The sequence below is a fragment of the Lipotes vexillifer genome, unplaced genomic scaffold (genome assembly GCF_000442215.2).
Source record: "Lipotes vexillifer unplaced genomic scaffold, Lipotes_vexillifer_v1.1 scaffold236, whole genome shotgun sequence".
NCBI lineage: Eukaryota > Metazoa > Chordata > Mammalia > Artiodactyla > Lipotidae > Lipotes > Lipotes vexillifer.
Window position 1 is genome coordinate 2,030,385 of NW_006773295.1, and position 13,990 is coordinate 2,044,374.

Sequence of the window (13,990 nt, forward strand, 5' to 3'; positions counted from 1 at the left end):
GGGGGGGGGGGGGGGGCGACAGACGCCGGGAGGGAGGGGCGGGCCCGGCCCGGCTCGGCCCGGCTCGGCCCGGCCGTCCGTGAGCGGCTCCTGGAGCGCCCTGGGCCCGGCCCGGGCGGCGGCGGCGGTGGCGGCTGCGGCTCTAGTCCGAGGTTTTGGCGGCGCCCGCGCGCCGCGCCGCAGCCATGGCCCTGGTGACCCTGCAGCGCTCGCCCACGCCCAGTGCCGCCTCCTCCTCCGCCAGCAACAGCGAGGTGAGCCCCGGGCCCGCGCCCCGGCCTGGCCGAGCAGCCGCCGCGCCAGGCCTGGGCCGCGAGTGCGGGGCGCCCGGGGCTGCGCCAGGGCAGCTTCAAGGGGTCCTTGGCCTGCGGGGCCGCAGCCGGACGACCCAGCCTTGGCAGCTGGACTGGGGTGACTGTGCGGGAGGCTGTGAGCGGGTGTGACCCCTGTTTGGGGGTGACTGTGCAGTGAGACTGTGTGTGCAGGTGTGACCCTCGTCTGGGGGTGACTGTGTGACCCCTGTTTGGGGGTAAGTGTGCATGAGACGGTGTGTGTGACCCCCATCTGGGGGTGACTTCGTGTGTGTGGGACCCCCATCTGTGGGTGACTTGTGAATTTGAGCGCCGTCTGGGGGGTGACCGTGAGTGTGTGACAGTGTCTCTCGTCCGGGGGTGACTGTGCGGGATACTGGACGTGGGACCGGGACTCCTGACTGGGTAACTGCCTAAGATGTTGGTTCTAAGATTCAGGACCCTGTGGCTTGTCTCGGCCCTTTCCCTGTGTGCCCGGCTGAATGTATGCATCTGTATGCCAGCCTGTGTGTGCCTCTCCCTGTGCGTGAATCTGGCCCGTCCCCTGGGAACCGTGCCTGTGTGATGCTGGGGGAGAGGCTTCCGGGTGCCCCTGTGGGTTGTGAGATTGTTTCCCCTGACTGCACGCCCCTGGAGTTCTGGCTCTGGGTGTGAGTGGCCGTGCCTCTCTGGGGCCGGCGTCACCGTGTGACAGTGGCTGTGTGAGCTCAGGGTGCTGGGTGACTGTGTGTCATGTCTTTGTGTGCAGCTGAGTCTGGGATTTTCTTGCTGTGATATCTTTCGGGGCTGCATGTTTATGTGCATCTGGCTGTGTGGCTGCGGCCGATTCTGGGGTTGCTGGGATTGCACCAGTGCTTTCTGGGGCTGAAAGTGCATCTTTGCGCTGTGCGGGTTTCTGTGCGTATGCATGTGACCCAGACTGTCCTGGACTGGCGCCTTCTTGCTCTGGGGTTACTGAGGAATTGGTCCTCTGAGTGCACAGTTGGGTTGGACTGTGCTAGTCTGGGCCTCGGGCCTCCGAGCAGTAGAACCAAGTTGGGTCTAAACTCACATCTGTGGTCGGACCGAGTGCTGACCTGCAGACACAGCAGGCAGGAGGAGGCGGCAGGGAGCTGTTTAGGGAAGGGAGAGGAGGCTGGAGGAGGGGCCCTGCAGGCCCAGGAAGTGGCCCCGCCAGCATCTGGGCAATTCAGGCCCCTTCTCCCTGGGGGGAAGTTGACTGATAACATGGAAAGGTTTGTGTGTGTTTGTTTGTGAGAGAAGAGGACCTGTTTGCGGTTTAACAGCCCTGCCTGTCCCACCAGCTCCTGGTGGGGAAGCTCTTCAGCCTGTTTTGCTGGGACTGGCACTCTGAGAGTGGCTGCAGGGTTGAACCTCACAGCCCCCTTCTCTCAAGGAGAAGCCATTAATGAGTTATCTTGTCTACAGACAGAAGATTCTAACAGTCCCTGCTCTGCACGGTGGCCAGTAGCCTGCAGCTGAGGAGTCTGCAGTAGCTTCTGGCCTCCCCACAGAGACATCTGTTCCCCTACATCATTTCTACTACTGCTGTCTTGCAGTTTACAAAGTACTTTTCTGCACTTAATCTCATGGTCCCTTCTCAAAAATGAGTGAAGAGTTCAGCTCCAGGAAGAGGTTAGACAAAGAGCCTCTCAGCCTAGGTCTCTGATTCTAAACCCCACATTCCCTGCGTTGCTTGGCACCTGATCTATTTCTGCTTTAGACACATTTAAACTTTTTCATTTTATTATTTCATTTTTTAGCTGAGATAGAATTCACATACCATAAATCCACCATTGTAAAGTGTACAATTCAGTGGTTTTTACGCACAAGGTTGTACAAGCATAACCATGAATTCCAGAACATTTTCATCACCCCCAAAAGAAACCTCACACCCCTTAGCCATCACCCACAGCCTCCCTCCCACCACCCCTGCCCTGCTGTAACCAACTCTAGGCAACCACTAATGTACTTTCTGTCTCTATGTATTTGCTTATTCTGGGCATTTCATGTAAGTGGAATCATACACTGTGTGGCCTTTTGTGTCAGGCTTATTTCACTCACCATCATGTTTTCAAGGCTCATCCATGTTGCAGCACGTGTCAGGACCTCATTCCTTTTTTATGGCCGAGTAATATTCTATGGTGTGGATGTACATTTTGTTGGACATTGGGGTTGTTTCCACTAGGCACATTTTAAATGATTATAGAAAGCCTTATTTTCACCAAATGCCAGTGACCTCCAAAATAAGAAGAAAACTCAACCAGCTTTTATTCAACTTGAGTAAATCAGCGGCATTAGTTGCCCAGGGAGCCAGCAGAGGCTGGGATGTTCCCTGGAAGGTGAGGCTTTCTTCCATGTTGGGCGAGGCACAAAGATGCGAGAAGGAACAGAGAGAGTAGGCGTGTGTGCACAGGATCAGGAGACGTGGGCCAGACCAGCTGTGCCTCTGGTCCGACCTTCCTTAGGTTACTTCCCTTCTCTGGGCCTCAGCTCATCTGAAAGGGCTGGCTTCCCTCTAACGTGTGTTCTTTGGCTTTCTTCTCTGGAATAACTGACCTTGTGTTGCCTTTCATCCTGAGAATCTCAGAGTGAGCGAGAATTAAATGATTTTGAAGTCTGTATCCCCCCGCCCCCCATCATTTCCTTACTCCTCAAAATGTGCATCCTTCGTTGAGTCAGAGACACTCAGGGCATTTCTTTCCTTCCCCAGCCCGTGGTCCTGCTGCACGGCGTGGGAACTAAGGGAAGTCACATCCTGACCTGCAAAGCAGTGCTTCCCTCTTTTTAAGTTTTGTTCCTTCCCCCGCAGTCTTTTTTTTTTTTGTGGTACGCAGGCGTCTCACTGTTGTTGCCTCTCCCGTTGCGGAGCACAGGCTCCGGACATGCAGGCTCAGCGGCCATGGCTCACGGGCCCAGCAGCTCCGCGGCATGTGGGATCTTCCCGGACCTGGGCACGAACCTGTGTCCCCTGCATCGGCAGGCGGACTCTCAACCACTGCGCTACCAGGGAAGCTCCTCCCCACAATCTTTAATTATCTCATTTATGTCATTTTATTGTTAATCTTGTCTCATTCTTTTGTGAGAACAGGCAGAGAGCCCAAGAATAGGTAAAGCAGCAGCTCTCAGGAATGGGTTGTAATGTTGTGATTTTTTTTTTTTTTTTTTTTTTTTACGTTGTGGTTTTTGACAGATGTTCAAGGTGACTAATTTTCATGGGCAGATCTCCAGTCCCTTTGAGGTGGCGGGGTTGGATCAGGGTTGCTCAGCCTCAGCATTGCCGATGTTGGGTGAGCCGTCTGTGGCAGGGGCCCGTCCTGTGTGTTGGAGGAAGTGTAGCAGCACTCTGACCTCTACCCACTAGATGCCAGTAGCATCCTCCCAAAAAAGGCTCCAGCCTTGCCTGGCGTCCCCTACTGAGATCAGTTACCCCCAGTTGAGAACCACTGGGTTAGACCCAGCAGTCTCTTCTAAGTTTGTTCCTGTGGTTGTGTGAGTTGTTTTGTGTATGTTTCACTTCGGCACCGAAGTTGGTGGCCCTGTGGTCAGCAGAGCTGTCCCCGAAGTCTCCACTTCTCCTTTGTTGTTGGGTAGGGAGTGTGAGAACTAACTGATGGTCTCTGCCTCTGCCCAGTGCGTTACATACATGATCTAATGACAGCGTAGGACCAGGACCCTCTGCTGGACTCATTTCTTGGTGAAACTGCCACCTGTGGCGTGTGTCCCCTGCTGCCCAGACCTCTCTCTACGTGATCTCCATAACCCTTTTCCCACCACCGCTGGCTTCTGTCTGGTTTCTGTCCTCAGTCAGCCTTGCATCTCCTCCAGCCATCACTGCTTTCCAGGTTTCTCTCTTTCCCATTCAATGGGCTCCTCTGTGTAACATACAAAACATGCCAAGTGCCAGCAGTGCAGAGTTGTTGGGACGTGTGTTTTCTTCTCATTTAAGTTTTCTCCTTGAAAGAAAAAAAAAAGAGAAGAAAAATTGCAGTCAGGGCTTAAATCGTGGTTACTCTTGGAGCCTCTAACCCTCTTGGCCTTGTAACATTTAGGAAATATTAAATGTCCCTTTCTTTCATGTCTATAAATAAACCAATAGCCTAGAAAGTTTTATATTAAACTTTAAGCCTTTTTGAGAACCACCAAGAGCTTCATGACCCACAGACAGCCTGATCCTGGCCACCTTCCATTAAGAAAGACTTGCTTGGAATGGTGGTGGTGGTGGTGGTTTTATTTATTTATTTTTTAACTTGTGTGTTGTGGCTTAAAATGGTGTTGATCACTCAGCTGTTGCCTAGCTTGAAGGGAGGAAACAGCCTCTTAAGACATCGCCCCCTCCCCTTAAAACAGAAAAACAGGATATGCTCCAAAGCAGCCCTGGAAAATGGAGAGCTCAGGGCTGAACAAGCGTGTGGAGTAGCAGCGCCGGCCGGGAGCGCTCTGTTAGCAGGCATCCATCTGCGATGCCTTGGAAGGCATGTGGGGAAACCTCAGGAAACCTGAAAATTCCTCCGCGGAAATTACTCAGGGGAGCAGCAGAGCAGGATTGGTAAGGAGAGGGTGCGGCTCTTTGGAAGGAACCAGGTTTCCTGGACATCTGTATCTTTTGCAGACACCAGAGCAGAAAATGTGAGCCTTGTGTCTGAGGCTTGTCGATAGCGGCATCTGGGCTGTGACATTCTCTTTCTTTCTCTGCAGTTGGAGGCTGGCAGCGATGAAGATCGCAAGTTAAACCACAGGTAAGCAGACTTAGTGTTTTCGCCCTGAAGTCTTTCTTCCAAGCAGGTAAGAAATACTCCTGTGCCTTTCCAAAAGGGAGGACCCTCGAGAAAGACTACACCAGCTTTTTAGTAGTGCTTTAAAAACGATCCAGAACACATAGACAGAAGGAGAGCTTTACAAGTGATCTAGACGTTTAACTGTAAACAGCTTTAATAACATTATGTAACATTTAGAGAAGAAAAAAAAAATAATTGCCGGTATTCCACCCCCCTGGCTTTATCGTGATGATGAGTATCTTTATAAACTTCCTTCCAGATTTTACTTCTGCTCTAAAGAAAATAATCATTTTAATATGTTCTCACTTTTCCATCCCGCTTTTGGGAAGGTAATTCCTTTTGAGGTAAGTACATTGCTGATTTGAAACAGACATTCAACCCCTCAGTTTATTAATTCAAGGTGTTGTGTGTGTGTGTGTGTGTGTGTGCGTGCGCGCGTGCGTGTGTGCCAGTGCGAAATCTTTACGTATACTCATTTGAGAAGTTTCTCAAGCTTGTAGTCCTCGGTTACTGTATTCACAAGTAGACACCAAAAGCACGTTTGTTTTTCTTTGCCAAAAATTGGGTGTTTTGTTGGTTTACCGAAGATTTAGCACTTCATTATACAATGTATTCTTCTGCACCAAAGAACTCGTCTTAAACTCTGGCTCTTAGAGTGTAAAAAAGTAAACATCTAGATTAAAAAAAAGGAATTATACAGAATTTAAAGGATTTTTTTTTTTTTTAATGTCTGTTTCATCTTGGGAGGAGGAGGAAAATTAATTGGAAAAGGAAATACGTGTTCAGAAACTGGGGTCAGCCGTTCATTACCGAGAGCAGGCTATCCTGGTTCAACTCACCCGCGGAAGTGGTAGTGCTCTGCCTCGCCTGTCTTTGAAGTTTTCTGTGTGTTTGAGGGAAGGGAGGCACCATTTTTTCTAAAGCTCATATGTTTAGAGAAATAGTTGTCTTATTACAATTGTGGGTCCTCGTTTTCACGTTATGCTGGAGGGAGGAACAGCGGCAGTGACACGTTTGCTCTTCAGACTGTGGGTGTGGGTTGCTGAGAGTCTCGAAGGCTAGAATCAGCTGGATTCCCAAGTGGGGGAGGGGGGGAGGGGAGGAGTGGAGTCTGCTCTGGAGACTGTGGGGGAGGGAGAGCGGGGCGGAGGGCCTGCTGCCCGCCTCGTGGGGCCCCATCCCCGCGCCCCCAGCTCCTCAGCAGCCCTTACATGGACTTGGACTCTTCTGCCCCTCAAGCCGATCCTTTTCTTCCAGGCCTCTTGCCCCAGAGATGGCATTTAAGCCTCTCACTTAGATGGTCTTTCGTTTTTTAATTGCCCTTCCTGAACTGACAGCATAGCGTTTTGAATTGTTTCCATTAATAAAGAAGTTACAAATAGCAGTGGTAGGAAAATGTGTATGTGCTGCTGGCCAATAAAAGGCCCCTTTCTCTTCACAGCTTGGAGCTGGAGAGGACAGTACAAAGGGGAGTGATGGCAGCTCTATGCGTTGCCAAATTTAACCCTCACAACGACCGCAGAAGGTGGGGTATTCCCCCCAGGTCGCAGGTGAGGAATCCGAGGCCCAAGGTTGCCTTCGAAGCGGGGCCTCCGTTGCCCGCAACACCTGAGTTTGTCATAGGACACCACCTTTCCGGGGACCAGTTTCGTGGTTCAGTTGAGCAGGTGTGTTGCACGTACAGGCGTGGGAACTTGCTGAGCTCGCCCAGGTGGGTAGAGGCCGCAGCAGGGCGAGAACCCAAGAGCCCTGCTGACTTGTGATGGTGCCTCCTAGGAAGTCAGATCGCCCTGGTGACCACCGTGAGTCCCTCTGTGCTGCTCTCAGTGGGTCCCCAGTGCCATCGTGAGCTCTGGGAGACCTGGGCTGGGGGGGGAACCTGGTCTCTGAGCCCATCCTCACAGGCTCCCCTTTCCTCCCCTCTTCCTTCACCTTGATGTCCACGCCCCGTTTTAGGCAGTGGACACCGTCCTGGTTTCTAACCCTCCGAACCAAACAAGAGAAGTCCTGCTGTCCTGGTGTAAGCTTTGACTGAAACTCATTGGCATCTGCGTGTGGATTTGCATTTTCAGGCCTGTGCTCTCTAAGCTTCTCCTAGAGAAAAAAAAATGTGCGGAATGGTCCCTCATTGGTTGGTCGTCTTGGGGAGGAGTGTTGGGGAGAGATTTCTCTTTGCTTCACATTCATCCTGAAGTTAATCTGGCCTGATTTGGCTTCTGAAGGGTGCTGGGGAGGGAGAGAAACTGGGGAGGCCCGCAGGATATTCCTCTCTCCTTGCCCCTTTGTCTACCCTTAATTGACAGTTTCATCTTTCGGGTCCTCCAAGAAGTGATCTTAGACCCACGTGTAGCCAGTAAATTGCTGAATCCGTGGGTTGGATCTTCTGTCTCACCTGCCCTTTTCCTCCCCTGTCCCCCCCTGGTGGCACCATCAGTCAGGTCCTTGTACCTCCCCTGATCCACTGAGGGGCCACCCATCAACCCATTGCTCTGCGTCAGTTTATCATCCCCACTGTCAGAGGGACGCCCGTGCTTATTCCCCCTGGTCGCCACGCTCTTTTCCTCCTTCACCCTTGTCACTGGCCTTTCATCAAATGAATGTGCCATTTTTCAGTCCTAACCCTGCTCCCTGACCAGGCTCTTTCTCTAAGCCAGTTCCCTTTCCAGTTGGCCACAGTCCTCATGGCCAGCTCAGCATGCTCCCATCCCAAACCTCTGTGGCTTCCCTCTCCTTGGCAGGGGGCTCTTGGTTTCTCTCTGTGCTGGGTACCATACCTGCCTTCCCTGGCAGGTACCTGTGTTTTTGTCTCGTCCCTAACTGTTGGTGACATCTTAGTGACAGGGTCTTAGTTCTCTGCCTGCACGTAGCACTTCAGCAGTTTAAACATATTAACTTTGTTTTGATTCTGCAGCGAATTGCATTCATGTGTAAGAAAGATGTGTCGAGGAAAGACGTGGGCTTTGGAGTCAGGCAGATCTAGGCTCGGAGCCTGGCTTCTGCACTAGTAGAGGTGCCAGCATGCATCTGGGAGTTACTGTGCCTCTGTGGGTCTCTGTTCTTCCATCTGTAAAATGGATAAAGCTATGACCTTTCAGGGTTGGCGAATACTTTGTGTGGGGCTCCTTGCACAGAGCCAGGTCCACAATGGGCGTGGAGGACAGTGGCTATGTTTGGTCTTCAGAGGATGGTGTTCCTATCAGTGTTAGGTTCACAGCCCAGAAGTAGAGGCTCTGACCCCCAGAAGGTGCCGCGTCCACTGTGTGGGGCTGAGAAGGGCCACCCCCGTGGCTGTCCTGTGACTTGGACCAGCCTGCATCCTTTACCCAGTGACATCCCTGTAAGATGTAAACAGGAACGCACCTTCTGCAGAATCTTTATTGTTATCCGGATGGTTTCTCCGAAGGCCTTCCGTCGGACATCTCGAGACCTGCTTATCGCCTGTCCAGAGGGAAGCTGAGTGACGCAGAGCCGTAGACCCAGCTCTCGCTCCCTCTGTCCTGCTCTCTGCGTGTGCAGATGGCTGCCGGCCTCCAGCGATCCCCTTTGGGAAGCTGCGCTGTTCAGACTGTGGGAATTGGTGAGCTTATGCCCTGCTGGCAGCAGCTCCTGGCTCCCTCACCGTCCTGGGAGTCGCCTCAGTCTGGCATGAGGCGTAAGTGGTTGTGTGCCAGGCAGGGCCCTGGGAAGGGAATATGGTTGTGTTGTTTCCAGAGTGTGGATCAGGAGTGAATGTTTTGCTTTTTTTTTTGTTTTTTTGGGTTTTTTTTTTTGCGGTAAGTGGGCCTCTCACTGTTGTGGCCTCTCCCGTTGCAGAGCACAGGCTCCGGACGTGCAGGTTCAGCGGCCATGGCTCACGGGCCCAGCCGCTCCGCGGCCTGTGGGATCTCCCCGGACCAGGGCACGAACCCGCGTCCCCTGCATCGGCAGGCGGACCCTCAACCACTGCGCCACCAGGGAAGCCCTGCTGTTTTGTTTTTGGGGGGGGGGGTTTTAATCCAGTATTTCAAGTCAAGCGCGTGAAAATAATCATTAGCGTTCTTTTAATTTCTTTTCTTACTTGCCCAAGCAAACGTTTGGGCCAAAGCAGCAGGACTTTGTCTTCTCTGTTTTATCTGGTTTCAGTGGTAAACTGTGAACTCCCTTACACCTCTGCCTTTCCCTCTACCCTCTCCTCCTTGCGGTCTTGACGTGGAAATCCCCAGAGGACCCCGCTCTCCATATAAGCTTTTCTCCCTCCCCGACAGCGTCAGGAAGGGGTGGTGGTTGGCGTGTCCTTGCTCTTCAGATCACACTTCCCAATCTTTATTCACAACCTCTTATTCGAGGCCTGTCCACCCTTTGAGGTTTCTCTCTGCCTTTCTTGATGGTTTCTTAGCCGTCAAGACTTGACTGTGACTGTTGAGAGTCTGTCCATTTAAGTCCTGGCAAGAGGTGTCGAGCATTTGCGGCATCCAGGCTCTGTGCAGCAGGCCGCTGTATCAGCTGTCTGCTGCTGTGTAACAAGCTACTCCAAACTCAGTGGTCCAGAACGATACACGGTTATTCCCTCACAGCTCCTGTGGGCCAGTAACCCGGACGTGGTTGAGCTGTGTCCTCTGCTGGGTTGAGCTGTGTCCACGTGGCTGCAGTCAAGGTGTTAGCCAGGGCCGGGATCTCATCTGTGGCTTGGGTCCTCTTCCAGGCTCACACTGGTTCTTGGCAGAATGCGTTCTCTTGCAGCTGTAGATTCCACGGCTGGTGGCTTGCTTCAAGGCCGACAGGAGAATCTGATGCCATCAGGGAATGCCATCAGGAGAGGGACCATCCCATCACCTTTGCCACAGGGTATAACCTAATGAAGGGAGCAGCTCTCCCATCCTGTTCCCTGGTCCCAGCACACTCAGCATAGGGGGCTCATCCAGGGTGCCTGCCCCAAGGCCTGAGGTCCTGGGCAACCTCAGAATCTGCCTACCAGTCTCAGTCCGTGGGAGTTCTTGAGATGCCCCAGTCTAATGCAGAGAAAACAAGACATGTAACCGAGTAGGTTTCTGTACAGTGTTATAGATGTGGCAGGGTGTAAAGGCATCACTTATATAAAGGCATCACTGGCTGGTGGGAAGAGGCCAGGAGCCCCAGGGAGCCGGCAGGAGTCGACCACATGCCAGAGACCGTCATGTTCTCCACTCAGCACCCGTACGCTCCTTCACACCTGGAGGCTTGGCATCTCTTGTGTTTGCCCCATGTTGCATATTGACCTCTGCAATAACACCTCCAGTGACCCTCAGACATTTTTTCCATGAGCTTTGGGCTTGGGGAGGGACAGGCCTGGGTTTGGCTTCCACCTCTGTCATCTGTCACCTCACCTGGCTGTCATATGATCTGGGCAGGCCTCATTTTCCAATGGGCAAAATAACCTGCGGCGTCACAGACGTTCGACAAATGCCCCGCCTCTGCCTCCTTCAGGTCGCTTCCTGTGGTCACTTCTGACTCTTCCTTTTTTTCCCCACAGGCGTTTATCTCTCCTCAGTATTTCCTTGAGACTTGGGACTTGTTGTGTAGTATTTACCGAAGTACATACGTTCTCTGCTAGGAGGATCAGCTATATAATTTGTGGAGCCCAGTGCAAAATGAAAATTGTGGATCCACTTTTGAAAAAGTGATGAAGAATTTCAAGGTGGCAACAGCAGAGCATTAACCAAGCTCGGAGCCCTTCTGAGCACGAGGCCTTGAACCACTGCCCAGGGCGCCTGCCCACTTGACCATGAGCCCACCCTAAGGACAGAGCCTTGCCCGCCTCTCCCGTCACCTCTCCCGGTGCCTGGTGTGCCCTGGATGGGCCATCAAGGTCTTGTAAATTGAATTTTCCAAGTTCTGTCTCATGGTGAGGAACTCAGAGTGGTCTTGGACAACACACAGGAAGCAAAGGACAGAGAAATTTTTCCTGCGATTTCCCCCTGCAGTTTGGCAATACAGGTGCTATTAGCGCAGTCTCAGCACCCCCGTCCTAATCTGCTTACAAGCCATTCATTCACCAAATCCTTACTGAGCACTTACTGTGTGCCAAGCACTGTCCTAGGAGCTGAGAATATAGCAGTGAACAGAGCACAGAAATCCCTGCCCTTGTGGCTGACATTCTGTTGGGGGAGACAAGACAGTAGGTAAGATGAACAGGTACATTAAGTGTGTTAGCAGGTGCTGAGGAGGAAAAGTCAACTAGGGACGGAGGCTGTGGAAGTGAGGCCTTCAAACGTGCTCTGCTCTGTGAGTTGCCTCGTGGACGTTGTTTTATTTAGTCTGTGTAAGGAAGGCACCACTTCTGTTCCCATTCTCTGGATGAGAAGACAAAGCCTCAGGGAGGTAGCTGGCCTAACTTCAGTTAGTAGGAAGTGATGGAGCCAGGACCCTCATGCTCCCAGTCTCTGACTCCAAAGCCTGTGCTCTGAGCCCCAAACTTCGAGAGCCATCTCCGCAAGCCTGCCTCCCATGGCTTTGCCCTCCTCCCTTCTGGCCTGAACCCCAGGGGCCGCACCGTGAGCGGTGTGCCCTGTCCTGTGAGCTCCCTGACCTTGACCTAGAGTGAGACTTGTACTCGTTGCCCCTTCCCATGCAGTCGCCTGGACGGGTAGCAGGGGAGGGTGAGGGGTGCTCCTCGTGGCTCCCGTTCAGCGGGGGCCCTGTAGGTGCAGGCACTGGGCTGGGAACTGGATGCAGCTTGTCTCGTTTCTGTCACCCCCACAAGGTGCCTGCCTCATTGTAGGAAACTGCAGTTCCCAGGGGCCGGAGTCAGGGTTTAGATGCAGGTCGCTGTGACTCAGAAACCTGTGTCCCTTCCTTGCTGCTCCTGTCCCCACAGGGCACCTGCAGGTTTGTGTTCAGCTCATCCCTTCCTGTCCCCACCCGCGTGGCTACCCCCTGTCGACTCCCAACCTGAAACACTGGGGTGCACACACGTGTAACGTCCTGGGGCCGTTGTACCATTCCCTTTCGGTTTAACTCCGGTATTCTTCCTGGCAGTTTGTTGGAACGTTTGATTTTAAAATCAGAATTCGCCTTCAGTATGTGTTAAATATTTTTTTGTTGTCGTTAGAAAACTCATCCTAGAATGGGGACACGTGAGAACAGAGGTGAAGAGTTAATTTGATTCTGTTGGAACGTAATTAAAGTTATTAAGGTTAACTTAAAATGGATTTTGCTCAGTCTAGTAGGTTTCATTAAACTTTTGAAATACCAGTGCTTAGACTTCAAAAGAAGCCTGGGGGCTTCCCTGGTGACGCAGTGGTTGAGTGTCCGCCGGCCGATGCAGGGGACACGGGTTCGTGCCCCGGTCCGGGAAGATTCCACATGCTGCGGAGCAGCTGGGCCTGTGAGCCATGGCCGCTGAGCCTGCATGTCCGGAGCCTGTGCTCTGCAACGGGAGAGGCCACAACACTGAGAGACCCGCGTACCGCAAAAAAAAAAAAAAAAAAGAATGCCTGGAAGCCCTGGTCTCATTCTTCCTGTGCACTTAGCACACCAGGGGAGCGTGTTTGCATACCAGGGGAGCATGTGTACACACCAGGGGAGCCTGTGTACAAACCAGGGGAGCGTGTTTGCACACCAGGGGTGCCTGTGTGCACACCAAGAATGCTCGTTCATGTGAGCTCTTTCTTCCTGGGTGATCGTGGTACCCGATCACCCTCGTGGTGAATGGAGCAAAGCTGTGAGTGGGAGTCAGAAAACCTAGGTTCTGTCCTACGATGTGTCATCTGCTCTGCAACCTTAGGCCAGTCACTAAAGGTCTCTGGGCCCCCACTGCCTCCTTTGTAAAGTGAAGAGATGAGATTAGATTATGGCTTCCAAATGCAAGAAGGAGAGTCCTCACTCACACCCACCAGTCTAGTTCTGTGTTACCTTGTTAACACTTCTAACCATTCTCGGTAGCTTTCTAACAGGCTGTCCAGAGTTTCTCCTTTCTTCTCAGGCTGAGAGCAAGGTTAGCCCTGTGTGGGGCATCTCGCCAAGTCACGCTGAGATGGAGGGAACTGGTGTGGCTGCTGAGAGGAAGTGGACCCTCTGCTCGGACCCACTTCCCCTTCAGTGAGCATCAAGCCAGGCACGCTTCACCCCGGAGCAGGGCCACACGCACGGCGGCGGCCGTCTGAACAGAAGGGACTCCCGCCTTTAGAGTTCATCCTTGGCATATGTCGTGCTGTGGTCAGATACCCTGGATCTGGGCAGTGTAGTGGGAAATTCCTAAGACTAGGAGGATATCCACGGAAGTCTTTCTGTTTTGAGGAAGGCTGCAGGAAGAAAACAGGATTCATCAAAGAGGATTAATCGAAGTCAGGAGTAGCCACTTGCAGGGCGTGCTGAGTGATGGGGCTGGGGGCAAGACCACGCGTCTGGCCCACAAGGCTCCCACTCTGGGGTGTGGAAAGCCCTGGCGATGGTCCCCACTCGCGCGGCAGAGGCAATGTGCTGATGAGAGCACCCCCCGGCCGTCCTGCCCCGCCGTGCGGGGAGAGGATCAGCAATGCCCAGACCGCCGTGTAAATTACGGAATCGTGCCGTTGGCTGTGCCTCGACGGGGTGGGCTGCTGGGTCGCGTCTGTACCCACCCCCTGACCGCCTGTGTGACTGTGACCTCGGGCCAGCCCCCTGCCCTCCCCGAAACAGGAAGGGTCCTCCTCAGTTCAGGGGGCTTGTATGAGGCTGGGAGGGCGTCTTGTACAGTGTGTAGTGTCTGGTTCTTGCCAGACACAGGGCACCGTTATTTTCATAGATGGTGGGAAGCGAGAGTCCCTTCTGCCGCCTTCCTGACCGTGTTCCCCCCCAGACCAAAGACCAAAAGGTCAACTGAGTGGAACCCAAGGGATAAAACAGCCAATGCCTGACCTGTTTCCCTCCAAGTTACACTGAGCCTGGTACCAGGCGAAGCGTCGT

At 52.9% G+C, this 13,990-nt stretch overlaps 1 protein-coding gene across 1 annotated transcript in view; it reads left to right on the forward strand.

The window, feature by feature from the left end:
* Nucleotides 1-185: 185 nt before the first annotated feature.
* SSH1 (slingshot protein phosphatase 1) overlaps nucleotides 186-13,990 on the forward strand; it is a 57,341-nt gene continuing 43,536 nt past the window's right edge. The window contains exons 1-2 of the mRNA XM_007448233.1: nucleotides 186-254; nucleotides 5,010-5,050. Of these exons, the coding sequence (XP_007448295.1) occupies nucleotides 186-254; nucleotides 5,010-5,050 (110 nt within the window). The remainder of the gene's footprint in view (nucleotides 255-5,009; nucleotides 5,051-13,990) is intronic.